Source organism: Tenrec ecaudatus, chromosome 13 (genome assembly GCF_050624435.1).
Source record: "Tenrec ecaudatus isolate mTenEca1 chromosome 13, mTenEca1.hap1, whole genome shotgun sequence".
In the NCBI taxonomy this organism is placed as follows: Eukaryota; Metazoa; Chordata; class Mammalia; order Afrosoricida; family Tenrecidae; genus Tenrec; species Tenrec ecaudatus.
In genome coordinates this window covers 19,247,270-19,273,734 of record NC_134542.1, presented here as the reverse complement: position 1 = coordinate 19,273,734, position 26,465 = coordinate 19,247,270, and the positions used below count along the sequence as shown (strand labels likewise).

The window sequence follows — 26,465 nt, the reverse complement described above, 5'->3', positions numbered from 1 at the left end:
CTCCCCGGGCGACGGGCCGAGCTGTCGCTCGGTGTCCAGGAGGTTCCGGGCGGCTGACGCAGCTCGCGCGCCCAGCTGGACCCGGCGCGTCCGACGCAGCAGCCGCGAGCGAGCCAGGGGCCCGTGGCCGACGGTTCTCGGCGGGAGGAGGTGCGGGTGGGGGCGCCCTGAGCCCGCTGCCCGACTGGGTGTGGGAGGAATTCCCCTAGGGCTCCCCGGACCTGGGCATCGAGATAGCCCCCTAGGCCCGGCCTTTGGAGGGAGGCCCGGCGTGTGGGCACCGATAAGGCTGCTGGAGGGAGCTTAGTCACCATCCCTAACCAGAGCCCCGCGGGCTCTGCTGCCACCGGGGGACGTCCCCGCCACCCCAGGGATCTCCTGTCGCCCCCTGGCAGGGCGCCTGGCTCTGCCTGACCGCTCCTCTCCTGCAGTCGGAGGGAGGCCGGGCGCCGCAGTGCTGAGGAGTTGTCATGGCATCCTACTACGAGATCCTTGACGTGCCGCCAAGTGCGTCCCCTGATGACATCAAGAAGGCGTAAGTGCCTCCTGCCCGCCCCGCCCCCCCTCCCCCCCCAGCCTGGGGCTCTGCAGACGCAGTGCCAGGGAGAGAGCCAGGGCCTTGTGTAGGAGGGCGAGTAGAACACAGGTCCTCTGCCCCCACCCCTCTTCTTCCCCGCCCTTCCTCTCCCCTTCCTCCCCCCTCCCTCAACCCTCACCCCTCAAAGTGACAGCTCACGAATGGCCTGGAAAAGTGGCCATGCATAGACCCCTGAGCCCCGAGGAGGGTATAGGAACCCCGCTAAAACCTGCTCACAGAGGCAGCCATGGCGGCTGGAGAGGAAGGGGACCCTAGTGGTGGCAGGACAGTGATAAATTAATAGAAAGTGCCTGAGTCTCCCCTGGGAACCTCCTCCTTGCAGGTACCGGCGGAAAGCCCTACAATGGCACCCAGACAAGAATCCGGATAATAAAGAGTTCGCCGAGAGGAAGTTTAAGGAGGTGGCAGAGGCATATGAAGTGCTGTCGGACAGTAAGGGCAGAGTCTGGGCAGGGCCCCCATCCATATGGTCACGGTCTCCCCACTGCCTTTAACATCCTGATATTCTAATGCCACCCCCACCCCCAACACACACACACACACACACACACACACACACACAAAAGACTTCAGGACTCTTTCATCTCCACTTCAATTTAAATAAGCACCAACTAGGTGCAAACCCACCAGCCACTCCCAGGGTGAAAACAAGGCTGTCTGTTTTCCTAAAGATGTACAATCTCTCTCAAGAACCCCATCTGGGGTGGAAATGAGTGCTAATGGCAGTGGGCTTTTGTTTCATTTTATTTTTTTAATGTACGAAGCCAGGAGTCCAGTGGCCCAGTGGTTCAGTGCTTGGCTGCTAACCAAAAGGTTGCTGGTTCAAACTCACCAGTCTGCTCTCTTAAAGGATTTACAGTCTTGGAACCCCTATAGGTTAGTTTTACTCTATTCTACAGGGTCCCTGTGAGTTGGAATCCACAGGACACCACAGGGTGTGTGTGTGTGTGTGTGTGCGCGCGCGCATGCAAGTGCCTTTTCATTCTCTCCCTGATGACTTCTGGTTGGATCTTCCCAGAGGAAGAGCTGATAGGGCAGGATCAGTGGGGGGGGGGGGGGCGGACTCCATCCCATGTAGCCTCTTGGCCCCCTCACAGCCATCTGGCAAGGCAGGAATAGCATCCCTATTTTCCAGGCAAAGAAACCGAGACTGAGAGGTGAAGTAACTTGCTCAAAGTCACACAGAGCTGGAATATGAATCCAGATATGCCTTTCCTCCATCTACCCATCCGTTCATTCACACACATATTCATTGAAGGCTTACCGTGCTGGCTACTCACTGAGTGTTGGGGAGGCAGCTGAGGGCAGGCTGACACTGTCCTTGCCCTGACGGGTTGAAAGGCAGGTGGTACCTACCTAGGCAAGATGATAGGTTCTGAGAAAATTTCCAAAGGAAAGAAACAGGGTGAAATGATGGGGATAATGGGCACCTATTTTTGTTAGGATGGTCACCAAAGGCCTATGAGGAGGTGACATTTAGACTGAGTCTTGACTAGTAATAACAGTAAGCGGCTCATATTATTGAATGCTTTCGCCGTGCCGGGAACCGAGTAAGCAGTTGATGTGGGCGATCTCATTGAATCCTGACAACACCTCTGTGAGGCCAGCACTACCCTCATGACCATGTTACAGACAGTTGCGTGAAGGGCTGACCCCAAAGAACCAAACCCACTTGCCTCGAGTCAATTCCAATTCATAGGGACTCTACAGGACCAAATAGAACTCTCCCCACAGGCTTCCAAGACTGTACCTCTTAACAGAAGCCGGCTGCCATGTCAGTCTCCTGCAGAGCAATTTGTGGGTTCAAACTGCCCACCTTTCTGTCAGCAGCCACGTGCTTCATGACTGTGCCACCTGGGCCCCTTAGAAAAGACTGAGCTGCTGCTAAAATCTAGAGCCCATGTCCCCTGAACACTCTCCTGCCCCCGCAGCCTCAGTCTCTGAGGGGCCTGGCCTGGGAGGGAGGTGGGGGTGAGGCTCGAACCGCAGCACAAATAGAGGGAGCAAGGACCTGCTGTCTCTTGCAGAGCACAAGCGGGAACTCTATGACCGGTACGGCCGAGAAGGGCTGATGGGGCCAGGTAGGTGGAATATTGGGGCCCTGGTGGGGGAGTGGGGGCAAGAGATACTTGCAAAGGCTGCTTTCTGAGGCTCCTGCCCTCGCCATGGGTGAGGTCTCCTGGCAGAGGGCAGGACACCCCTCCCACTGTGCCTCTCCTTCAAGGAGCTGGTCCATCTCGGCCGGAAACGGGGAGCAGTGGACCTGGCTTCACCTTCCGCAGCCCTGAGGAGGTCTTCCGGGAGTTCTTTGGGAGCGGAGACCCTTTTTCGTTCTTTGGTGAGTGGACTTAGGACGCCCTTAGGAGGCTGAGCTGCTGGCCGCCATTGAGGCGGCTCTTAGCCTGGTCGCCTCCTGCGTTTCAACAAAATACTGGTCATACCCCACCTTGCTGCTCGTTGGCAGGTTCTTGGCGTCCACCGTGGTATCTCTCGTGTTAATCCCCATGCCACCCTCCTCTAGTGGCCGCCTTCCCCCTCCCCTCACAACCCCCAGTCCCCGAGGTTGAGAGAGGAACTGATTTCTTCAGGCAGAAAGACTGTACGCAGAACCTTACACATGCTGGGACCCACGCGACTCTATGAGTGACACTTCAGAGACACTCCTATTCATCGGTAACCACAGTGATACAGTGACAGCCAGAAAGCCAGACTCAAAGCACCGCGTGACAGTAATCTCAACTGCATGGAAGCACAGATGCCTGTTTGGGAAATGATGAATGTGTGGCAGGCATTTTACAACCTTTGGTCTCCTCTAATTAACTCTGGAGGCAGGTCCTACTGTCCCCATTTACAGACGGAGAAAACGGAGGCGTGGTCAAGGAACCAGGGCAGGGCTGGAACTCCATGCTGTGTCTACCTACCACCACCACATCCTGCTTACCTGTCTCTTGGAAGGAGCTTGCTCCTCTCCCTGCTTCTCTCCCTCCCTTGGTAGTTTTCAGTCTACTGTAGGTTTTCCTAATCTTCCAAAGGAATTTACTCAGGGGCTCATGAAAGGGGGAGGGACGGACCAGAAACACAGGGAGGAAGTGGGCCAGGCGATGGTACTGTTGAGGGGGTGGCAGTGGCTGAGTGGGATCAGAACACTGAATTGGTGAATGTAAAAATAGGGTCTGCTCTGTAGACCCTCACCAATTCTCAAGAAAAAGTTGTGGTTTTGTTTTTTTATAAAAATGTAAATAAACCCATCCAAGAAAAATGAGAAATATTCCCAGATGCTTCCAGAAACCCCAAACCCATTACCATCGAATCAGTTCTGACTCATGCTGACCTTACAGGACAGTAGGACTACACTTGTGGGTTTCTGAAACTGACTCTTTAAGGGAGTAGATAAAATAAATTAAAATAGATAAATAAATTTATAAAAGGGAGTAGAAAGCCTCATCTTTCTCCCTTGGAACAGCAAGTAGTTTCGAACTGCCGACCTTGTAGCTATCCCCACATGTAGGCCGCTATACCACCAGGGTGCCTCACTTGTCCTGCTTGCTTAGCAGCACACATTGCTGGATTTAAAAGTTGATGTGACACTGTACGGGAAACTACAGTTTATAACCTGTTTGTTACAGATGATCTGGGCCCCTTCTCGGGCTCCCGGCACACCGGCCCCTTGTTTACCTTCTCAACCTCATTTCCTGGGCACTCAGGTAAGTGCTGCCTCTCCCCACTTGGGACAGGTTCCCAGCCCTAGAGCCCCTGGCCTCCGCAGCTGGTTCCTTTCCTAAGCCCTCTCTCCTGTGCATGTCACCTCCCAGAGCCCTGCCCCTTTGTGATGGCAGCCCAGGGCACACAACTGGGTCTAACAACCCCTCCCCCCTCCTCTGTCCCCACTCCAGATTTGCCCTCCTTCAGTCCCGGTGCTGGTGCCTTCCGCTCTGTCTCCACATCCACCACCTTTGTCCAAGGACGGCGCATCACCACTCGCAGGTGCGGGCTTCTGTTGGACCGTGCACAGGGGAGGGTTCTGGGGCTGAGGGCAGGGCCCAGCCTGCCCTGTCCAGAGCCTGCAGAGTTCAGTGAATGCTTGCTGTTTCCCACAGGATCATGGAGAACGGGCAGGAGCGTGTGGAAGTGGAGGAAGATGGGCAGTTAAAATCCATCACCGTCAATGGTGAGGAGCTGCCCTGCTTGGACCCAGTCCCTGGCAGGAGGCCCGATGCCAGAAATGAAAGTCTCTTCCCCACAATATTCCTCTCTGAACGGCACTGGGGCGAGGAGGGGGATGGTGTTCACAGGACTGGGCACGTTTCAAGATGGTGATCTGGGACCAGTGGGTAGATTGGGAAGTGTGGTGTCTCTTGGAAGGCGGCTACTCACCACCATCGCCATCATAATCAGTGGGGTGTTGGCCTCTACAAAACCCTTCACTATTTTTAAAGCACTAGCCCATGTAAGGAACCCTGATGGCACTGTCAGGTGAGTGATCGTAAGGTCAGTGGTTCAAACCCACCAGATGCTCCAAAGGAGAAAGATGAGGCTGTCTGCTCTCATAAAGATTTATAGCCTTGGAACCCCTGAAGAGCAGTTCCACTCTGCCCTGCTGGGTCACTCTGAGTTGGGATTAATGCTCATTGGCTGTGGGTTTTTCTGGTGGGGCACAGATAGATAGTGTAGAGATTCCACTTTATCCCCAAGGAATGAGGGCAGGTGTTTTGGGGCCCCATTTTTCAATTGAGGAGACTGATCTTCAGCAAGATTAAGGGACCCTAATTCCCAGCTTTGGAGCCCTGGTGATGCAGGGCCTGAGCACTTGGCTGCTAACGTAACGGTGGACAGTTTGCACCCACCAGCCACTCCCTGTGGCAGTCTGTTTCCATACACACACTTTTAAAGTTATGCTGCCGAGTCATTTCTGACTCACCGTGCCTCTATGGGGCAGAGCAGAACTGCTTCACAGGATTTCAAGGCTGCACCCCTTGATGGAAGCCTCGCTTTTTCTTGCAGAGCACCCGGTGGGTTTGAACTGATGATCTTTGGGTTAGCAGCCCAATACTTAGCCCAGTGCACCACAGGCTTGCAAACCCTGTAGGGCAGTTCTGTTGTTGATCAAGCCATCAAGGTGGTTCCAGCTCATCAACCCTGTGCACAGCAGGATGAGGCTCTGCCAAGTCCCGCGCCATCCTCATGAATATTGCTGTGTGACTCCATCCTACTGTGGGGCTTCCTCTTTTTCACTGGCCCTACTTTACCAAGTATAATGACTTTCTTCAAGGACCGGTCTCTCCTGACAACATGTCCGAAGTATGTGGGACAAAGGCTCACCGGTCTCACTTCTAAGAGCATTCGGGTTGTACTTCTTCCAAAACATTCTTCTGACAGGCTATGGTACCCATGGGATATTCAGTTTTCATTGCCAGTGTCAGAATTCAAACGTAGCACTTCAGTCTTCCTTGTTCACTGTCCACCTTTGCACACAGGTGAGACCACTGAAATAGCATGGAGTTCTCCCCTGTCCTGTGGGGTCATCATGATGCTGACCAGACTCCACGCTGATGGGTTTGTGGAACTATCAAGTACCGGCGGCCAAGGCCCTTTAAACCCAAACTCACTTCCATTGAGTTGTTTCAGAATCATAGGCCCTATAGGACAGAGAGCACTGCCTCTGGGTGTTCTGAAGCGGTAACCTTATGGGAACGGGAAGCCTCATCTTTCTCCTGTGGAGTAGCTGGTGGTTTTGAACCACTGACCTTGAGGTTAGCAGCCCAACGCATAACCCACTATGCCCCCAGGGCTCCTCTTTCCTACTAAGTAAGGGCTAAGGCCAGGAATCAAACTCGGGACAGATGACTGAGAGGTGAACTCTTCAGGTCACTATCACTGCTAACCTTTCCTGCCTGTGGGCTCTCAGAGCACGGGGTATGGATACTTCTGCATGGCTCATCCTACCCAATCCTTGTAATGATGTGATGGCCTTGTGGGTTAGGTGTTGGGCTCTAACTACAAGGTTGGTGGTTCAGACCCACCCACCACTCCCCTGTAGAAAGATGAGTCTCCCTGATCCCATACAGAGTCACAATCTCTGGGTCCCTACAAATTGGAATTAACTCGATGGCAGTGGATTTGATTTTATTTGAAAATCAACCTAAAGGCTAGTTTAAAAATAATCACGATGAACAGAAAAGATGGAAGATTCCAGTTTCCTTGGGTCTACAGTCAATACTCATAGAAACAGCAGTCAAACAACCAGACCATGTGTTGCATTGGACACATCTATGGTATAAGACGTCCTTAAAGTGTTAGCGAGCAAAGATGTCCCTCTGACGACTAAGGTGCCTGACCCGAGCCATGGTACCTTCAATGACCTCAGTCCTATGCCCGTGGAAGCTGGGCAATGAATAAGGAAGAACGAACGACTATCTCGGAGGAAGTGCAGCCAGAATGCTCATTAGGAGTGAGGATGGAGAGACTTCATTGCAGATACTGTGGGTATGTTAGTGAGGAGAGGCCAGTCCCTGGACCAAGCACTTCTGTTGGTAAGATAGAAAGTCGGTGAAACGAGGAAGACCCTCTGACAAGATGGGTCAGCGCCGGGGCTGCGACAATGGGCTCAAAGAGAATGTTCTCAAGGACGGCGCAGGACTGCGTGGTAGTTTCCCCTGTTGACTGTGGGACCACTGAGAGTCAATTCTCCGCCACAAAACACTGCCACCGGTGGCAGTTTACACCCACCCAGCAGGGGCCCACAAGAAAGGCCTGAGGATTTGCTTCTATAAATTTGGTGGTTGTGGTTGCCAGTTGCCAGTTCGGCCTCACAGTCGTGTACAGAGTGGAACTGCTCCGTGTGACTTTCCAGATGTGGAAAGTAGATCACCAGACTGGCCTTCTGAGGTACCTCTGGGTGGCTTTTTACTCCCAACCTGTGGCCAGTAGTTGGAGCTGCATAGGGACTACGCTATAAAAATGGCAGCCAAGCAATAAGGAGTCCCCGGAGCCGGTCTGCCCTGGAACAGTGGGCCACCAGGAGTCTGCATCCAGCCAACAGCCACAGTTTGGGTTCTGGTTTTGAGCAGCACTGTCAATTTGAAGCTGAGCAGAGGGTGGCTTTGGGCTTGCCCAAGGAGACACAGCTTGTATGAGTGGAGCTAAACATGCCCAAGGCTCTACCCACTACTCTGAAAAGCTGGGGGTTGGGGGTGAGGTGCAGATTGCTCCTGTATGGGGCAGCTGGGGCTAGGATCCTCATAGGGACCGTGCCTTCTGCAGGTGTCCCAGATGACCTGGCGCTGGGCTTGGAGCTGAGCCGTCGTGAGCAGCAACCGTCGGTCCCCTTCAGGTCTGGGGGCCTGCAGGTCCCTCAGACTACCTTCTCACGCCCCACTGAAAGTGACTTCTTTGAGGATGACGAGGACCTGCAGCTCGCCATGGCCTACAGCCTGTCCGAGATGGAGGCAGCCAAGAAGAAATCAGCAGGTGGGCGGGGGGCACAGCAAAGACGACTACGACAGGGGCAGCCCCAGCCCCAAGATGCTGGCATGGGAGGGACCCATGAGAATGCCAGGCCCAGCTCAGCCCAGGAGGAGAAAGCCCCTCGCTGCCTCATCCTCTGAACCTCAGGCCCAGCCTAAGCTGGGTTTGGTCTTGACTGAGGCTCCTCCTCTGTTGGGGAGCAGCCAGGGTGTGTGGTCATTGCAGGAGCCCCTCTGTAACCTCAGGTTCCTACCACCAGTTTCCCTCCCAGGCCCACCTTCCTACCAGTGTGGATTGGGGATTCTGTGCTCAGCCCAGGGCTCATAGGTCCCTGGGTAGAGTCTAGGGTAGGTACCTTAGGGCAGGCAAGGGCCTGTGAACTGGGTTGCACTATTGGCTAGGACCTTCTCAGTCATTTTTTTCCCCCGGGGTTCGGGCTGGGGAACAGGTCCCCGGTGCCTGTGCTGCTGTCAGAGGTCCAGGGAGGAGGCCTGAGCCTGGGCTCTCGGCGCTAGAGTTGACTTCTCTGCTGGGGTGTGGGCTAGTGAGAGGCTGTGTTCTCCTGGTCCAACTCATCTCAGGCTTCCACCCCGACCCCTGCCCCTACGCAGCGCTGCCCTCTGACTGATCTGGTGCTTCCCTCCTGGAACTGCCGCTGCTTCTCCTTCCTCCGTTGCACCCCGCCAGTGTTGCACTGCCCCACTGCCTGTGCCCACGCCTCACTCGAGAAGGCCCCAGAGGGTCTTCTGGGAGGCTAGCTGCGGGTGGGCCGGCGGGTACGCGGGGACCTCTTGGTCAAAGATTTGGAACCAGAGTCAACTCCTCCTCCCTTCCTCTGGCAGCCCTGGGACTAGGCAGAGGTGGGCTAGGGCCCAGGAGACCCAGGAGGGGATCCAAGGGACTGCTGACCCCCACAGGCCTGCATGCTTGTCCCCACCCCTACCCCCCATGGCTCGAGCTGATCGCCTGCCACCCGCCTCACTCTCTCCCCAGATGTGTTCTGAGCTGGATGTCCGGGACCCACACTCGCTGCAGTTTCATCGGGACAGCGCCCACCCCGTGTGCTGGGAGGGGATCCTCAGTCCTCTCCCTCTGAGTTAGAGCCTGTCCTGAGCGGTGGGCGGGTCTGGGTGAAGGCGCGCAGTAGTCTTAGCCGTAAACTGCCCTGGGTGTTTGGTGCCGTTTCTTGGGCACTGCAAGTCCCTGAAAGCGACAGATCCTGCCTTACTTCTGATAGACCATGCTGGGGGAATGCGGAGGCGCCCTGGTGGTGCAGTGGTGAAAGCTCTGGGCTGCTAACCGAAAGGTCAGCAGTTGGGAGCCTCCAGCCGCTCTGCAGGATAAAGATGCGCCCGACTGCTTCCGCAAAGATGGGCAAACGTGGAGACCCCGCAGGTCCGTTCTACTCGGCCTTCGAGGGTCGCGGTTGGAGGCCGCAGTGGGCGGGGGCGAGGCGTATTGCGGCGCTGTGCATCCTGGGATATGTAGTCCGAGCGCTGGCCCGCCATTGGCTGAGAATGAGAAGGGCCTGTTTTGTCCTAGGACTGATCAAGCGTGTGGATTGCTCGAGTCTTGGTTTCCGCGACATCTCTGGCTAGTCCCGAGCTAGTGACACGTCAGAGTCCCGGGCGGGGGACCTGGCCGAGCTGTGCAGAGGCCTTCCCGAGGAGGGGTCTGTCGGCAGGCGTGGGGTTGGTGGAGGGAGCTCCCGGCATAGGGCTGCTGTCTGGCATTTCCTGGCCTCTGACCCCGCTGTCCATTCTTTCCGTCACCGCCGGGGGCCAGGGAGGGGCGCCGTGAAGCCTGTGGGCAGGCTCAGAGACCTATGGAAGCCAGGGCTGAGCGCAGACCGAGGGAGGACGCAGTATAAACGCAATAAAGCTAAGTTCTGAGAGCACGAGGGGCGCTGTGATCCTCCTTCCCTGGGTGATCCCGGAGGCCCCTGCGCCCCCAGCGGACACAGACCTCATCACACGCCCATCCTCCTCCCTCCACAGATGGCCCAGATAGCTAGAGGTGCAGCCCACCCTTGTACCCGCCCCCGTGGACGGCAGGAAGCCCCTGGTTATGTGGCTGCCTTCCCCAAGTATTCGAGAAAGAGGAATTCACAGCTCCATCTTGAGAGAATCTGCTAGAAGTTTGTAAATTGGCGTTCTTCCCACTTCCAGCCTCTGAGAGCCGTGGGAGTTGTCTCTGCAGACCCCAGGTGAGATTAGGAGGGGCCTGCGCCCTGCAATTCATTCCAGGAGACTGACACCCCTCCCCCCCCCCCAACAAGGTCAAATGGTGCTAACGCCTCGGTGCCTCACTCCTGGCTTATGTGCTCTATTTGTCCAGGGCGAGGGCTGCTGCTGCCACCCATCAAGGCACCAAGGGGGGGGGGGCGGGGGGGAGCCACAGAGAAAGTGCCCTCTGCTCTCAGAGGTATGAACCCCTTTACTGCCCTAGGCTAGGCCTACAGTGCCTGGTACTCAGGCTACTAGTGACAGGCCATCAGTGGGGTGTGTGTGTCCTCAGCTGGATGAGAAGAGGAGCAGGGTGCTAGCCTCAGCCCTGCCCCAGTATTCCTGAGCCCCAGGGAGCAGGAGGCTGGTGAATGGAGAGACCCAAGGCTTGTCATGGTGGAATCTTAGCCAGCCCCACCACATCTCGGCCCACTCCCTTGGCATGTGACTTGTCATTTCTGAGCCAGTTTCTTCGCCTGTAAAATGAGGCTAATAACAGAAGCCATGTGGAGGCGGTGTGATGATTCCACAGGTTAGCAGATAGGGCACTGGAGGTCGCAGGCACACCCCCTCTGGGGAAAGTCAGACCCCCAGGCTCCTCCCCAGCTTGGGAGCCTGGAGGAAACCAGAAGGAACTGCTGAGGAGGAGCTGGGCTGGCGGCTGCACAGACAACACAGTCACTTTATTCACATGGATACAAAATAGATTTTTTTCTGGAAATGTCCCTAGTGCCAGAGGGCAAGAAGGCGGAGGTGCCCAGGCAAGGGGTCACGGAAAGCGGACTGGGGCATGGGGACCCAGGAGCTGAGGACTGGTGCCCCCTCGATCCCCTCCACCCTGCCGGCTCACTCTGGGGATGGGGGTAGGACGTGCACAGACTAGTGCCGGGTGCTGGGCTCATCCAGGAGTGTGGGCGACTGAAGCAGGGAACTCAGGCGGGAAAGGGCTCTGCGGAGAATGAGGGCCCTCGGCCCGGCTCTGTTTCTGGCAGACAGGCTGCCAGCTCTGCCCTGGGGCGTCCCTTCTGCCTCCCCTTTCTCGCAGACATACCCAGGAGAGTCAAGGCGGCGGGCGGGGCATCAGAGGGGCACACAGCACAGCGGACGCACACGGCAAGGCGGGCAGAGGCTGGGCAGCTCACTGGGGCAGGGCCTTGAGGATGGCATTCACCTCCTCCGCCACAGCGGTCAGGGCGAACTCGAACTGGTCCTGGGGAGGGGCAGGGGAAGGAGGTCCGCGGACGCCCTCTGCTCTTGCCCCCAGCAGGCCTGAGAAGATGGGGTCCCGGGCTAGCCGAGAGGTGGGTGCTGGGAGGGGGTCAGTCTGGGTAGGGGCCACGGTCACCTTGGTGCGGACTAGGCCAGGCCGTTGGTCGCGGACGTGCTCCAGGGTGGCAGCAATGTCAATCTCCTTCACTCCTGGGGGGTGGGGCGGGGGCGGCGCCGAGAGCTGCTTAGGGGGTGGGGTCCTTCCATGAGCTCGCCTGGCCCTCAGGTTGTGGGCCCCAGGGAAGGGCTTACCTTTGGCCATGCGGTTCAGAACCATGTCGACCAAGATGTAGGTGCCCGTCCTGCCTGCACCATCGCTGAAACGGGCAGAGGGGAAGTGACTGACGGGCTTGGGGAGGATGTGAGTGAGCGGAGCCGAGGGACTGGGCCCGGAGTGCTCCTTGGGGAGTGAGAAAACCCCAAGGGAGAACCGTCCAGGCTTGAGGTGACAAGACGGAAGGGTCAGGCTTCTGCTCAGCACATGTGTGTGACATGGGCCAGAGAAGGTATCTTTTCGTCTTTCAGGGCCACGCACCTGCCTTATTTTTGTCTTTTTTTCCCCGTTCTCCTTTAACCATTTAAAAATGTGAAAACCTTTTTCAGTTTGGGGGCTGTTATGGAACCAAGTGGTGCCCAGATTGACCAGCCTCCAGGGGAGGGGCAGGCGCGGGGTGCAGAGGAGTGCCGCGGGTTGGGGTGGGGTTGGGGGTGGCTCATCCAGCCCTTGGTAGGTATGGGTTCCATTCCCCCACCAGGTCCCCCCAGCCCCTCTGCACACACCTGCAGTGCACGATGATGGGGCAGGAGCGGCCCCGGTAACACTTGTTCACCTTCCTGCAACAAGAAGTGGAGTGAGGACCTACAGGCCCAGCTGCCCGCTATGAGCTGGGGCAAGTCCCTTCATCCCTTGCCCAAGACCGGGACGGGGAGGGTGCTGGAGGCGAAGAGCCATCCGTGCCACTGGACTTGCCTGGGTTACTTGTGAGCCTTGTACTCAAGCTATATTCCTGGAACAACTCACACAAGCTCTTTCTGCCTCAATTTCCTTACCTGTAAAAGGGGTTTCCAAACTTCTGGGGTTCTTACTCAAGGAGGATGGGAAACTAACACTGAGGGAAATAGGACCAGGACTATATTCCCTAACATATAATAGAGGGACTCTGGAAAGCTAACATTCCACCGTAGGAAAGACACCACTTTGGTAAGCTAGAGAGGAAGTCCAAGTATATTATCCTGCTTATTCCCACAGACTGTCCTCTAACAGCTATGCTGCCTTATAGTAAGCACATGGTTGATTTTATCTCCCTGTAGAAGCTGACATTCTTTGATGATCTCCTCCTGCCAGGCACCCAGCCCCCCTCATACCTTCCCCCGGTCCAGTTATTAGATTTCCTCACCTGTGAGTTCAGGGACTTTACTGTGGTTACCACCACATTATAAAGAATATAACTACTGAATATGCATGTCTTATGGCTACCTACAAATATCCCAAGACAGCAAAAACTCCCTCTCTCTTCTCCCACCTCCACGTGAACCACCAAGAGGGGCTGAGGTGAGCATGCTACCATGAAATGTGTCTGACTCCTTTATTTTATCTTCTCTCCTATCTTCTATGACTTTACTATGATCTTTATATATGCTAGCCATACAATTGTACCTACAAACTCTGTCTGTGGTTATTAGAGGCTGGTTTACCCTGACAAAAGAGGAATGATGTCAGGGAGCCAAGAGACCCCTCCCCTGCAACTCTGAACAGAGAGCTACTGCCTAGCTCTCCAGCTCGGGCCCACCTGACCCCAGGTGCTCTGTGGCTTTGTGGTGTTCATATTTGGGGTCTACTTGGACCTCAGAGGGTACTGGAGGTCAGCTGATGATTCTCAAAAAAAACATCATAAAGGACAAGGGCAGAGTAGCCCAGGCCACTGAAAGAGGAAGAAACTCCTGGCTACTCTGTGGTCAGGAGCAGCAAAGAGTGTGAGGTCCAAGTAGACCCCAATCATTTAATTATAATGATAAATAATAGCTAGAATTAATCAATGAAACCCTTACTGTGTGTTTATCACATAAACTAGATTTCATATACTTTACCCTATTAAAATTTCCAACAATTCCCTAGCACAAGCGTCTCTACCCTCATCTCATAGGTAGGGAAACCAAGAGACCAAGGAACTTGCCAGAATCACCTAAGATCTCCTTAATATTTATTTCCCCTGCCCTCCAGTGGCTCTTCACCCAACTGTAACTCCTAGTAAAACTCACTGCCATCCAGTTGATGCCAACTCACAGTGACCCTAGGACACAGGGTGGAACTGCCCTGGGCGTTTCGGAGACTGTCACTCCTTATAGTAGAAAGCCCCATCTTTCTCCAGAGAAGCAGCTGCTGGTGTCAAACTGCTGACTTTGCGAATTGCAACCCAAAATGTAACCACTACGTCACCAGAGCTCCTGAACTATAAGTGATTTTCTCTGGTGGCAAGCATCACATACATTAGACTTACATCACTCCATACTGGTGTTATAGGACAGAGGATAATGGGCCCTGTGGGTTTCCCAGGCTAAAGATCTTTGGGAGTAAGAAGCTTCATCTTTCTCCCATGGAGCAAGTGGTGGTTTTGAACTTCTGACCTTGCCATTAGGAGTCCAACACCTAACCCACTATGCCACTAAGGCACTTTACAGTCACTGAGTTGGATGTCTACTCTGTGGCAGTTGAGTACAAAGCAAGGACAGCTAACCTAGCTTACTGGTGCAGGCTAAAGCAGGGCCAGGTAGTAGTTCTACCCCCAAATCTTAAAATGTGGAGAATAGAAAATAGCTTCAGGACCCTGCCACTGTACTCCCGGATGCTGTGTTTCAGGTCCCAAGGATCCCACTAGCAGGCCCCATCCTAGGACTGGTAAGCTGGAGGGCAGGGGTGAGGGGCTTCAGTTCCTATCTGGGGAGGTAACAGGTCGAGGATGCCTGACCTGGGCCCGGTTTGGGTGTCAGAACAGAGTAAGCCCCCCTCTAAGCTTCCTACCCCAGCCCACTCCTGATCCCCCGGGGCCTGTTTGTCCTGTTCACGAAGTAGCCACACCTGCAATGGTCGCTTTCGTGACTATGCAACTGGAGCTGCAGATTCCCTAAATGGCACTGGCAGCTGGGGGGGGGGGGGTGAGGGCAAGAAGGAATGACAGGGAGAGCCGTGCAGGGAAGAAGTAGGGCAGAGATGAGAGGCAGTGAGGCAGAGACCAAGACAAAAATGGGCAGGCAGGGAGCGGTGAGGTGCAGAGATGGGAAGTGGAAATAGAGTGGATGGGGAAAGAGTGATGGGGTTGGAGGGCTGCAGAGAGAAAGGGGAGATGGCAAGGGGATTGGGAGAGAAGCAGAGGAGCAGGGAGACGCATGAAACAAGGGCAAGGGCAGACGTCAGAATATAGCCCGGAGACCAGGAGAGCAAAGAGGACTGGGAAATAGCGGAGAGAGGACGCCTGCCGGCTGTGGGTGGGGAGATAGAATTGTAGAGGGTCGTTCCTGGGGGCGTGGGTGGTGGTGGTGGTGGTGGTGATGGAGGGCAGGGAGGGAAGAGGGCAGAGAAGACAGGGACAGCGTGAAGGTAGCTCCTAGAGACTACCAGGAAGCGGGCGTGGGGTGGCGTAGTAGAGAGGGGTGGCGAGTGTGGGGAACAGAGGCTAGTGACTGGAGGCCGCAGGCTGAGCCTACTCAGCCCAGGACCCACGAGGAGCCCAGGCTTGCTTTCAAGGCTCCCAGGCCCCTCCTCAGGGCTGCGGCGAGGGGCGGGGCGGGGCGTTCGCTCACCTGCGGAAGTCCAGCAGGGGCCGCGTGGAGGCCGGAGTGCCCTCTGCCGGCCAGCTGAGGAAGTGGAACTGCGTGAGCGTGCGCGTTTCCTGGGTGTGCACGTTCTTCAGGTAGAAGCTCCGCACTAGGAAGTCCTCACACCAGATGTGTTCCGACACCAGGTTCACCTGGAGAGGAGGAGGCGGCCCAGGTCTCAGCGCCGCAGCCCCGGGCCTGCTAGGGGCTTGCTGCTCTCCAACCTCCACGTCCAGCCTTGCCTCTCTCCAGATCCTTCCAGTTCACATTCCAAACTCTCCAGCAAACTTCTCCACCCATCCACCCAACTCTCAGTGGGCCCTGGAATCCCAGCTGTCTGTGTCACCTGTCTACTGCCAAGGGCAACTGGCGGCCTTTCCAGCCAGGCACAACCAAGACTGTGAGCTTCCTGGAGCGCTGGTGGCACAGCAGTTATGCCTCGGCTGTTAATTGCAAGGTCAGCAGTTTGAAACCACCAGGTACTCGTTGGAAGAAAGATGAGGCTTCTCCTTAAAGTGATAGCTTACCCAAACCACAGGGGCATTTCCCCTCTGTCCTGTGGGGTCACTCTACGTTGGACGGGTTCCAATGAGAGTTACAGGGCAGAGCAGAGAGCCCCAGAGGGTTTCCAAGGCTGCTGGGGAGCAGATTGCCACATGTTCTCCCCTGGTGCTGCTGGGGGTTCAAACGGATCTCCCACTCCACCCACCTTTTACTTAGCAGCAGTGCTTAACCACTGGGTCACCAAGGTCTCTTTTTCCAGATAAGCTCCTAAAACTCCTTCTTGGTATAGACAAGACATCCACACACGTGCATATGTAGATATGTATGTGAACAAATGTGTATGTATGCATATACATGCCTACATACAGGAGCACGCCACTGGCCACCTCCCTCCCTCCCGTCGCCCCATGGTGGTGGGGTCCTGCTGACCTCATACACGTGGTAGAGGGAGGAGCCCTCATCCGGCCAGTAGCGGTCACACTGCTTGACACCGTCCTCCACCAGCGGGGTCAGCATGACGATGACGGTGCAGCCACTCTCCCACACCATCTGGGGCAGAGGCCTAGGTAAGTGCCACCCAAGTTTCTCGGGGCCTGGTGGCTCTGCTTGGCCACGAGAGCCGCTAGTCCCTAGAGGTGCCCTCCCTCCACAAGCCCACCTGCCAGAAGTCTGCAATGGTGTGGGACAGTGGGCCTTGGGTGGCTATGTAGGCTGGCATCCGAGGGTCGTGCTCGATCTGAGGGCAGGGAAGATGCATCGTGGGTCAGAAGGGGGAGCTCCACTCTGCAGAGCATTGGTCAGGGGTGATGGGTTGGGTCTGGGAAAGGTCCCCCCTCCCCTCACACATCCATTTCCTTGCTAGGACATCAGGTGCTTGGGTGGCATGGGTGGTGGCCACAGGGGAAAGGCTTTTAGGGCAGGGCTGGGGCCAAGGCCACTCACAATGGGGCTGGCATTGATGTAATCGCTCCGAGAAGGACCGCTCTCCACCTTCAGCTTGATTCGGGCATGGTCATCTGCATATACCGCACGTGTCCCACTGGTCATCGGGGTCCTGGTACCACTGAGCCAGGAGCCCAGCCCCTCCCCCAGCCCTCCAGCGTGCCAAGCAGAGAGGCCAGGGTTCACTCACAGGGCAGGAAGTCAGGGTGGCGGTTCTTTTTGATGTTGCCCTCCTCCTGGGCCGTGGTGCAGGTATTGGGCTCTGCCTGGTAGGCACACAGGGCCTGCCACTCCTTGGCCAGGCGGTCCCGGTTCCGCAGGTGGTCTTCCATGTATGCCTATGGGGACACCACAGCCCAGCTCAACCCGGCCTCACCCCGACCTCCTCCCCTCTCACCACCCCTCCCTGGGGGGCTCAGGCCTGACCAGAATCATGTGCCCAGTGGAGATGTCCATGTTGGCCTGCGCGGGCTCCTCACACCAGGACGGCGTGCTGCTGTGGGAACTGGGGCTGGCCTGGGCCGCGTCGCTGAACTGCGAGGACACGCTGCTCACTCGAGAGGGCTCCGGGGGGCCCTCGGCCCGGTTGAACAGGGACTTGGTGGCCATGTGCTGGCGGCAGAGGTCCTGCAGGGGCATGAGCAGATGGGTCGGGCCCCAGGGGGCCTCGGGTCAGTTCTGGGTCTCTGGCTGCTCCTGGGCGGGGCCGAGGTTCCATGGGTCCCCTCTTGCCTGGGGCAGGCCCTCCTCCTTGCCCAAGCAGTTCTGATGCGAGCCTCAGCTAGAAGGGTGCAAGCCCAGGACTCCGGACTTTCAGCATGAAGAAGAACCGGAGAAACCCCCGGCCCCCAATTCCCATCCCGTTCACAATGCCCCACAGCTCCCCTCTGGGGGTGGCTCCAGCCCCACCAGAACATTCCTGGGAGTAGAGAGAGACTTCCTCCCCTTCAATTTCCCACCCCCACACCATACAAAACCACACTCCCTGCCCTTAGTCAATTCTGACTCACGGCGACCCTATGGGACAGGACAGGATTACCCCTGTGTGTTTCTGAGAGTAACTCTCTAGGGGACTAGAAAGCCCTGTCTTTCTTCCGAGGAGTGGCTAGTGGTTTCAAACTACTGATTTGGTGGTTAGCAACTCAGTGCATAACCAATATGCCACCAGGCCATGCCAGCCCCCTCCCCCAACTCCGATTCCCCTCCTCAGCAAACTCCCGGGGCTGCGTACCTGGTACTCAAAGGTGGTGTCCCCATGGGCCCCCTCAGGCCCCAAAGCTGCTAGACGCTCCTTGTCCCGCTGCCGCGCATGCTGCCTCATACACAGAGCTGCCACCAGGGCCACCAGCAGCCCAGCCACGCCAGCTAGGGCCACCAGAGTAAGCAGTATGGAGCGCATGGGCGGGGTGCCGTGGGCTGCCCGGGGAAGAACAGCAGCGGCTTCCTCCCGCTGCGGAAACAAGGCTGCTGTCAGGGGGCCTTCCTCCCCGTGAGAACATGCCCGGGACCAAGCTGCGAGGCTGGGGGCCTCGGGGGTCCTGAGAGCCTCCTCAATCCCCCTTCTCCACTGATTCACAGCTCTAAGGCCCCAAGACTTCATTTAAAAAGTGGAGGTGGGGGACAATGTCCTACCCAAGGAACTGAGTAGTAGAATGTGAGGCGCCTGTGTGGGACACAGCATGGAAATGTATTTTGAGTACAGTGTCCTTCCAGTGCGAGGATTTCCCTGGGGATTTAAGGGCTGCTCCTGCAGGCTAGGGGCCGTGAGCACCTCAGCTAGTTCTGGTCAAAAGGACTGTCATCCTTGAACGTGCTGGGAGGAGTCACTGGAGCCTTCTGCTGGCCAAAAGGAAAACTGCAGGGAGAGGCCACCTGCCATTCTTGGCCAGGTTTGCCTCCATCGCTTGACAATGTCAACCCTCTGGGGCTCTGCCTGAGCCTCCAGGTAGCTCATACCTGTCCCACTCCCGTCTGCAAGATCCGGAGCCCTGTCTGGGTTTCCAGTTCTGACTTCACCAGCCCTGCACGGAGAAGTTGGGTCAGACTCTCCCGAACAGCAAGTCATCTACCCCATGTGCTCCCATCCCATGGCACAGCATGCCCTGTGGCAAGCCTGCGTGTGACCCACTCAGGTTGGGGCTGGGGCTGAGGGCAGGATTTACCAGCTTGCTGGGTCACATCAGCCAGAGATAGATTCTGCTCGTTGTGCCTGATGCGGAAGGTCAGGGCTGGTCCCACCACGCTGCCAAATTGGAGCCAGTTACTGCCTCACCACCTGCACCCAAGCCTCTGCCAGAGAGTCCCCCCGCTTCCCCTTCCTCCTGTGGCCCTCTCCCACCAGAGGACGGGGCTGGAGCCAGAGATGCCATGCCGAGCGTCAAGGCCAGGACAGTGTTAGACAGGAAGGGATGTGGCTGTGCGTTAGCACAGCTGAGAGCATGTCTAAGGCCCGTTTGGCCCTGTACCCTGAGCTTACCTGTCCCCCCTCCTAGGTCCCTGCAGCTCCTCCCCCTCTAACTGCCCACTAGCCCCGCCCCTCCCAGCAAGGTGCCAGCCCTACCTGATGTTGATGAAACTGCCCGAAGACATGTGCATGTGCTTAGCCAAGAGCTCCAGCAGCTTCACGCCTACAGCCAGGCTGAGGGGCCTAGAGGGGGGGCAGGCAGAGGCATTGGGGAACCCCCACAATCTTTAAATAAGCCACTCCTTGGGATGCATAGGAACTCATCACCTCCCAGTGTCTTTCACATCTGGATTTGTGGCCCCTGCTTCCTAGCCCACCCCCTAGGGTCCTAGACAACAGGTCCCAGCCCTACAGGCCCTTACTTCTGGTCAGTGACGATGTAGCCATATTCCTCAGCCAATGGCCGCGCTGAGGGCTTCCCGGTGACTGTGGGCTGGCTTTGACCCAGTGGACTTTTCTTCTCCAGCAGAACAGGTGTGGCAGGGCGGGTAGCAGCTTTGGGGGGCTCTGGGGAACCCAGTACTTGCTGGCCTTTGCTGGCAGTGGGGCTGGCAGTGGGGACTTCAGGCAGGGAAGGTGTGGGGGGTAGTGGCCCTGCTGTGCCTCCATCCTGGACCTGTTGACAAGAGAGTCAAGGGGTATGGCCTAGCCTGGTGCCAGAAGGGAGGGAGCTCCTACGCTGGACTGCAAGCTCCCACATCGGCCTTCTCACATGTTTCTCTTTGCTACCCCTAGGGCTAGGGCAGCACTGCACTGGGCACAAGAGAGGGAGGGTAAGGGTACCTGGCAAGTGAGCGCCAAGTTGATGACTAGATGGATGGATGAAAGAACTAATGAATGAGGCAAGGTCGGTAATAATGCCCAAGCTGGGCCTGGAGTCCAGGAAAGCCTTGAGCAAGGGGAGCTAGGAGAAGGGCAGCAGGTAGTTGCTCAGGCTTGGCTCATCACATGTGCCAGACAGGAGCAGAGCTCCTCAGGGGCCAGGGCCCTGCCTGCCTTGCAATCCTCCTGTGCTGCGAGGGCTCTGCAGAGCAGGGTCAGAAGTGGCCGTGGAGCGAAGAGCAAGAACTACCCATTTGAGTTTGTCCTCAGCGACCATGCCCAGCTCTGCCTCACGATGTCTGACTTCAGCCGGCAGTCTCTGAGCCTTGGCTCAGAGATTCTGCACACCGAAGGCTTGGAGGTCACCTACTGCTGGTCGGTCCTGATTGGTCCTGATTCTGAGGTTTAGATTTCAGCCAGGAGAAAGCCTTGCTATGAGGTACTTGTGAGTCGGGAGTGGGTCGGGGTGGGGGCTGGGAACTCACTTTCTTGATGTCAGCATCAGCATTCGTGACCTCACCTATAGGGACAGGAGAAACAAGGCCATGGACCAAGGCAAAGGCCCACATCCCATAGTGGGGAAGGGGGAAAGGGCCAGAGTGCCTGTGGCCCCTCTCCCCTCAGTCACTGGTCAAGTCCTTACTAGTGGTCTCACTGTCAGCATGGAGCCCTGGTGGCGCAGTGGGTTAGGCATTGGCCTACACATCACAGGGTTGCAGTTCAAACCCACCAGCTCCTTTTCTGAGGGAGGAAGATGAAGCTTTCTACTCCCATAAAGGTCGACAGTGTCAGGTCCCCAGGGCCAATGTGAGGTGGCGTGTTTGGGGTTTTCTGACAATGTGGTCTGACTCCTCTCGTGGTGTTTCCAGCTGCTACAGACCCTGGCCACCTCTGTCAGCACTCTGCTTGGTCCTCCCTCTGTGCCGTGACAGCAGGGCTCCTCCCCAGGGATCCAGCCTCACTGACCACACCCTTCCAGGCCCATCACTTCCACCCTGCCATCCTCTCGAGATCACACTATTCCACTCACACCCTGCTCCTTGTTCCCTGGCCTTGGCTGGCAGTGTCTCTGTCTCTCAAAAGAACAGCCTTCCCACTACCCTGACTCCCCCAATGGTGGCCCTGAGCAGGGTGCAGGGAGGCTCTGGCTGGCGCTTGGGAGCAGCTGGTTTCCCTCGCTGCACACTCACCCATGTTTCTCCCTGCCCCCTTGGGCAGCAACTGCAGCAGGGTTGAGAGGGTGGAGAGCTGCTCGGGGGTCAGCTGACGCAGTTCCACCCCGTAGCCTGCCAGTAGGGCTGCCAGCCTCTGCAGAGACCCATCTGCTGGGAGCCAGATACAGCGCTGAGAGCTTTGGTGGGTGCAGGTGGATGATTGGGAGATGGGTGGAAACTAGCCCATTTTAAAGCGTATCCCCAAACACCAGGCCACAGAGGCCCCCTCCCCTTCCAGCCCTTGTCTGCCCTTGAAGGAAGAGGCCTCTGGGGCCGTGAGCAAACTGCAGGCCCATCGGGGCCACCCCACCTCTTTCACTGCACTGTGCCCAGTGCCTAGCTAGTTCCTGGCACAAGCCAGGGGGTCAGAAAGACTTGGCATGTGTCAGGACAACTTGAAGGACACAGTCCAGGTGGAGCTCCTGTAGTCCCCCAAGTAGCCCCCATGGGTAGATTAGGGAGGCAGTGCAGACTGTTACCTGGCTGTCCTTCAGGGAAAGAAGGCGTCTCCCCATGGCCCCCTAGTCCTTCCTTCTCAGAGTCCGCCTGGTCGCTGACCCCTTGCTCAGGGAGCCTTGGCACCCTGGCCCTGCTGGGCACTGGAGGTTCCTGGGCCCTGTAGAGCAGCCCCAAGTCCTGGAAAAGCTGAGCAGGGGAAGGTCCGGGGGGGTCCCCGTAGGAGTGGCCAGAGTGGGGCCCAAACATGCCCTTGGTGGCAGCTCTGCTGAAGAAGGTGGGGGGTTTGGCCTTGGACAGAGAGCCGACACTGACCATCCCTGGGGGGCTCTCCGAACCCTGAGAGCCATCGCGGGAGCCAAACTGCGAGAAACCAGAGAGGTCAGTAAGAGCAGGAGTCAGAGCTAGGGGGCAGGCACTGGGGCAGGACCAGGGGCTGGGGCTGACCTGGTGGAACAGGTAGGGCTGAAGCAGGGTGGGTTCGTAAGTCAGGGCGGGGTGGGGGGGCTGTGGGGACAACAGCAGATGCTCCAGAAGAGGGGGCAACAGCTCAGCCTGCAGCGGGGACAGTGAGGAGCCGGCCTCAGCTCTGCCTGCGCCTGGGGGAGGCTGAGGAAGCAGGTAGGCAGCGGGGGCGGGGCCCGTGGGCGTGGCCTGTGAAAGCAGCTCTCCAGCAGGGCCAGGTCTCCTGGGCGCCAAGCCAGATCTAGAGAGGAAAGCAGAGTATGTGTGGGTGTGTGTTGGTTGTGTGGGGACAAGGGCAGGGCTTGCTTACAGTGCAGACCTGGTTGGGGCCAGACAGTCTCAGCAGGGGATGTGACATTCTGATAAAGTGGCTTCAGGAGGGTAACAATGGCGTGGGCGGGAGGTCACCTGCTTCCCTGGTAAGCATGCCAGTGTCCCCCAGACCACAAAAGAGGCTGGAGCAACAGGAGGCTGGGGCTCTCAGGATGGAGATGGGGAGCAGGAGAGCGGATGGGGAGGTGGGAGGAGGAGCAGGGAGGACCACAGAAACACTGGATCCAAGTTGTGGCTGTGCTGCCCCCGCTGCCCGTTTGCTGTGTCCCCCACCCCTGACCCTCCAGGCGTATTTCAACATTCACGCCTGTCCCCTCCACCCTGGAATCAACATCTGGGCTGTGTGGGCCTCACTGACTCTCGATGGCATTACAGGGTCTTAGGGGCCCTAACCGCAGAAGATGATGGTGTTATTCAATACGCAATTCCACATAGCCACCAAACCAAAGCCCCAAACAACTAAAGTTCAACAAAAATTCTAATAATCACCAGTGCTGACCATCTTGTGAATCCTCTGGAAATGTCAGGGTTTTTCAACACCTATGTTAATGCCCCTGTGTTGCTGGATCCCCGGGGGGATGGAGGAGTGAGCAAGTTGGACTCCCATTGGGGGTGAGGGAGTCAGAGAGTGACCACCCCTGAGCCCCTCTGGCCCTACCCAAGCCCAATCTGCTGCCATAGCTGATCCTGCCCTCTGTCCATCAGGATGACCACAAGGCCCCCAGCCTTGCTGGCTGGAGTTGTTGGAAAGGCTGCCTACCTGTCCCTTGGCCAGGGCTCTGGGGGGCGCCGCCGGGGGATGCGCTCCATTTCCTGGGAGATCACATACTGGGTGAGGTCATCATGCCAGGACAGTCCTACGGGGGACAGGATGGGGGGAAGTGGGTTCCGAGACATCTTGAAGGACAGTGGGAGGTTGGGACTGTGCCTCCTGCTCTGCAGGGCATTGGGTTTGGCAGAGAGGAGGCGGAGTGGGTGGCCTGTGACATCCTCTTCCTGCCACACTGCTTATGCTGGAAGCCTATAAACGGTTTGACCTTGGGAAAGTAGCTCAATCCCTTTAATTGTCCACCATGCTCATCCAATGGGGAGCCATGCCTTCAGACAAGAAACCTGTGGTCAATAACACAGGTACGGTGCTTAGACTAGTTCCTGCCACGCACTGACTTGTCCATACAGACTCTTCTCCTTACCATCACCATGATAACTGCTATTGTTCCCTTTGCTGATCCTGAGCCCTGGTGTTTTTATTGTCAGGGGGTTACACATAGTGCCGAGGGCTGTGGTGAGGACGGAGTAAGTTCAGGAAAGTGAAACGACTCAGCAAACTCTGAAAGCGCTGTCCACATCCTGGAGCAGATGTCTGGCTGGGTTTTTCCCTCAAGATGTTCCAAAAGAAGCACCCCTTCCCTCCCTTTCATTCCTATTCGCCCTTCCCCGCTTCTGAACATAGACTCTGTGGGGCTCTTCACTCGAGGTCTAGAATCTCCCAGCATCTATAGCTTCATGACCAGCCTTCTTGCCTATTGGCATGACACAGACTGTTGGTGCTCCTATTTCAAGCCAATTCCTCCCCAATAGGATGGGATTCTATCCCATGTTGCTTTACTCAAGAACACCTGGCAACAGGTCTCCCCAATTTTGGATAGGTGAGGTGTTTCCTGGCTGAATCTGCAGTGTTCCTAGCTCCAGAATACCCAGGCAGTTACAAAGAGATGGGTGCTGGCCTCTTCCAGTAGCTTCTTCTAGAAGCTTCTTTTGGTCCTTTAAGAGTTCAAGTGACACAGTTCCACTCCCAAACTTCTTGTCCCCTCTCCCAAAGTGGTGTGATAGGGGGTGTCCAGGAAGAGAGTTTGAGGTTTGACCTTTAGGTCAGGCAGCCTCTCACTTCCCACCATCTCATCTCCAGTGCACCCAGACCTCACCTTGGGACATGAGCTGTCGAAGCACACCTTGTAATCGCTGGAGCACTGGGGAGGTGACTTGCAAAAGGGGCCGAACCTGCCCCACGCCAACCTGGCACTGTCCGAACAAGCCATCTAAGGGCACAAACGTGGTGTCAGTACGGGGCGTGGGCAAGAGGTCGCCTAAAGTCCCAGCGGAAAAGGAATGGGAGTCTTTTGCTCCTGGCCTGGCTTCTGAGGACCTGCTCCACCAGGCCAGCTCCCCACCAAAGCGCAGCCCCCCCCCCTCTCCCCTCTGCCCTTCTTTCTGGTTGTTTCCACCCCCACCCCCACCCTTAGCCTCCCAGGTCCAAGGATGCTCACCCTGGATGCAGACTTCCAGGTGGGAGCAGAGCCTTCGGTCAAACAGACAGCCTGTGGGAGACGGGGCCGAGCAGAGCAGAGAGGCTCAGACAGCCCGACTGGGCGCCCTGAGACCGGCCCGTGGGGAAGCGGCAGCAGGTGGGGTGCACACTGGCTTTCTAAGGAAGGCTTTAAACTAGGAGAGTGGGAATGAGCCCAGAATTCCTAAGCGCAGGAAGCAGCCTACGCCCTGGCTTTGGATTTTTAGGATCTTTGAGTCCAGATGCCGCCCTGAACAGTCTCTCTTTGTGTGACTGAGGCATGAGGAGATGCCTTCCGGAAGCCTGAGGAGGGAATGGAGGGATCCGACTTCTGCTCTCAAAATTACAGTGGGAAAGTTTGATCAGATTCGGGGTGGGGTGGGAGGAGGCAAACTCGGTCAAAATTTCAAAAAGAATCCCCCAAAAGCGAGGGCTCCAAAGAGGCAGCAGCCCCAGCACGCACTAAGGCACATTGGGAGGAAGGAGGGAGAGGCGTCTCTAAGACAGCCCTCCTCACACTGGACAGAAAGGGGGCACCGTCGCGCTGTCCGAGGTGCTGAAACACCGACACGACGCGGCTGTGGGCTTATCTGAATAGGTAGTGGTCTTCATAACATTTGTCTCCTCTGTCCCACCCGTCATCCACCACCCACCACCCTGCCCACCCTCCGCGTCACAGGAAATACTTTGTACTGGCCTCCAAGTCCACGTGGAAAAGCGGGGCGCCAGACAGCGAGGCTGCGCCCCTTCCACCACGACCCCCCCACCCCGCCCGCCCCCAGCCCGTGAGTCAGCGCTGACTGCCTCTGTCCGCTTGGTGAGTCAGCACCAGGCCTGGCAGTGGGGAGGGGGACAGGAGGGGGACCCTGCCCTCCACATCCTCTCCTGCCCCCTTCCCCAGCTGGCCTCCTGCATGGGCGATCAGCCCTCAGGAATCGGCTTCTCGTGCGGCTTAAAGAGAAACCCGGCCCCTTCCTCTGCCCAGTCCTCCACCGGAATCGGACCTGCCGACGTCCGCGGCCTGGACACCGAGTCCCCGGTTCCCCTCTGGCCCCTCAGCCCGGGACTTGCAGTGCGGGTCACTACCTCCCTGTCGCTTTGGTACCACTTGCTCGTGTGGCCCCGTTACCCGGCCCTGAGTCGTTCTGCCCACATACCCCCCAGCCTTTCTCGGGAAGAACCCTCTAGCCCTAGCCCCCTTCTCCCCGGTCCCGCCCCCGTATTGCGAGCCCCACCCCCAGGCCTACGCCCCTTTCCTCCTAGACGTTATCCCACCTCCGGAATCCACCCCCCCGCCCCCCCCACTACCTTGCTTCACTTGTATTCCATCCGAGCCCCCCACCTTCGTGGTACTTCCCTCCCTCTCCCGCCCTGCGCTGGATCCCAGCTCCCTCTTCCTCCCCCACCCCCCAGGTTTTCTCCTGACCGTGGGCACTGATGGCGCTGCAGCCCCCCGGACGGCTACTTAGCAGCAGGAGGCAGAGGAGCAGCCGGAGCCCCCCGGACTCCCCAGGTCCCCCTGGCCTCCACAGGCGCCGCATCCTTCCCGGCTCGGCGCGCTCCCTCCTCCGGCCGAGCCTCTGCTGCGCGGGCAGAAGCCGGCTGGAGG

General features: G+C 57.3%; 2 protein-coding genes across 9 annotated transcripts; one reads left to right on the top strand and one right to left on the bottom strand.

The window, feature by feature from the left end:
- DNAJB2 (DnaJ heat shock protein family (Hsp40) member B2) lies at window positions 1-26,340 on the top strand. Of its 4 annotated transcripts, none has more exons than XM_075530325.1 (10): window positions 1-150; window positions 432-535; window positions 921-1,030; window positions 2,626-2,679; window positions 2,823-2,936; window positions 4,225-4,302; window positions 4,492-4,582; window positions 4,696-4,766; window positions 7,859-8,065; window positions 26,270-26,340. In XM_075530325.1, the coding sequence occupies exons 2-10, from the start codon at window positions 471-473 to the stop codon at window positions 26,323-26,325; spliced, it is 846 nt and encodes a 281-aa protein (XP_075386440.1). In that variant the 5' UTR covers window positions 1-150; window positions 432-470; the 3' UTR covers window positions 26,326-26,340. The 4 variants fall into 4 exon arrangements, with proteins under 4 accessions (XP_075386440.1, XP_075386441.1, XP_075386442.1 ...); XM_075530326.1 differs by lacking the exon at window positions 26,270-26,340 and adding an exon at window positions 10,060-10,329; XM_075530327.1 differs by lacking the exon at window positions 26,270-26,340 and adding an exon at window positions 9,056-9,987.
- PTPRN (protein tyrosine phosphatase receptor type N) lies at window positions 10,938-26,465 on the bottom strand. 5 transcript variants are annotated; one of them, XM_075530320.1, is made up of 23 exons: window positions 26,283-26,464; window positions 24,837-24,887; window positions 24,495-24,608; window positions 23,330-23,426; window positions 22,219-22,477; window positions 21,795-22,134; window positions 21,292-21,426; window positions 20,587-20,621; window positions 19,642-19,895; window positions 19,376-19,462; window positions 18,978-19,057; window positions 18,772-18,836; window positions 18,047-18,265; window positions 17,242-17,442; window positions 17,006-17,153; window positions 16,816-16,889; window positions 16,532-16,609; window positions 16,303-16,422; window positions 15,355-15,521; window positions 12,337-12,390; window positions 11,809-11,873; window positions 11,633-11,706; window positions 10,938-11,497 (listed from the first exon to the last, which is right to left on the bottom strand). In XM_075530320.1, the coding sequence occupies exons 1-23, from the start codon at window positions 26,395-26,397 to the stop codon at window positions 11,426-11,428; spliced, it is 2,904 nt and encodes a 967-aa protein (XP_075386435.1). In that variant the 5' UTR covers window positions 26,398-26,464; the 3' UTR covers window positions 10,938-11,425. The 5 variants fall into 5 exon arrangements, with proteins under 5 accessions (XP_075386435.1, XP_075386437.1, XP_075386433.1 ...); XM_075530322.1 differs by having other exon boundaries at window positions 21,292-21,423; window positions 26,283-26,463; XM_075530318.1 differs by having other exon boundaries at window positions 11,633-11,873; window positions 26,283-26,465.

Bases quoted from the DNA above. Each gene is read 5' to 3' on its own strand.
- DNAJB2 (XM_075530324.1), top strand. From the start codon at position 471: ATGGCATCCTACTACGAGATCCTTGACGTGCCGCCAAGTGCGTCCCCT. The intron at 1,031-2,625 runs GTAAGGGCAGAG...TGTCTCTTGCAG, and splicing joins ATATGAAGTGCTGTCGGACA to AGCACAAGCGGGAACTCTAT. The intron at 2,937-4,224 runs GTGAGTGGACTT...TGTTTGTTACAG, and splicing joins AGACCCTTTTTCGTTCTTTG to ATGATCTGGGCCCCTTCTCG.
- PTPRN (XM_075530318.1), bottom strand. From the start codon at position 26,397: ATGCGGCGCCTGTGGAGGCCAGGGGGACCTGGGGAGTCCGGGGGGCTC. The intron at 19,058-19,375 runs GTAGGGCTGGCA...CCAATTTGGCAG, and splicing joins GGCAGTTTCATCAACATCAG to CGTGGTGGGACCAGCCCTGA. The intron at 16,610-16,815 runs GTGAGTGGCCTT...CCCTGCCCTCAG, and splicing joins ACATCAATGCCAGCCCCATT to ATCGAGCACGACCCTCGGAT.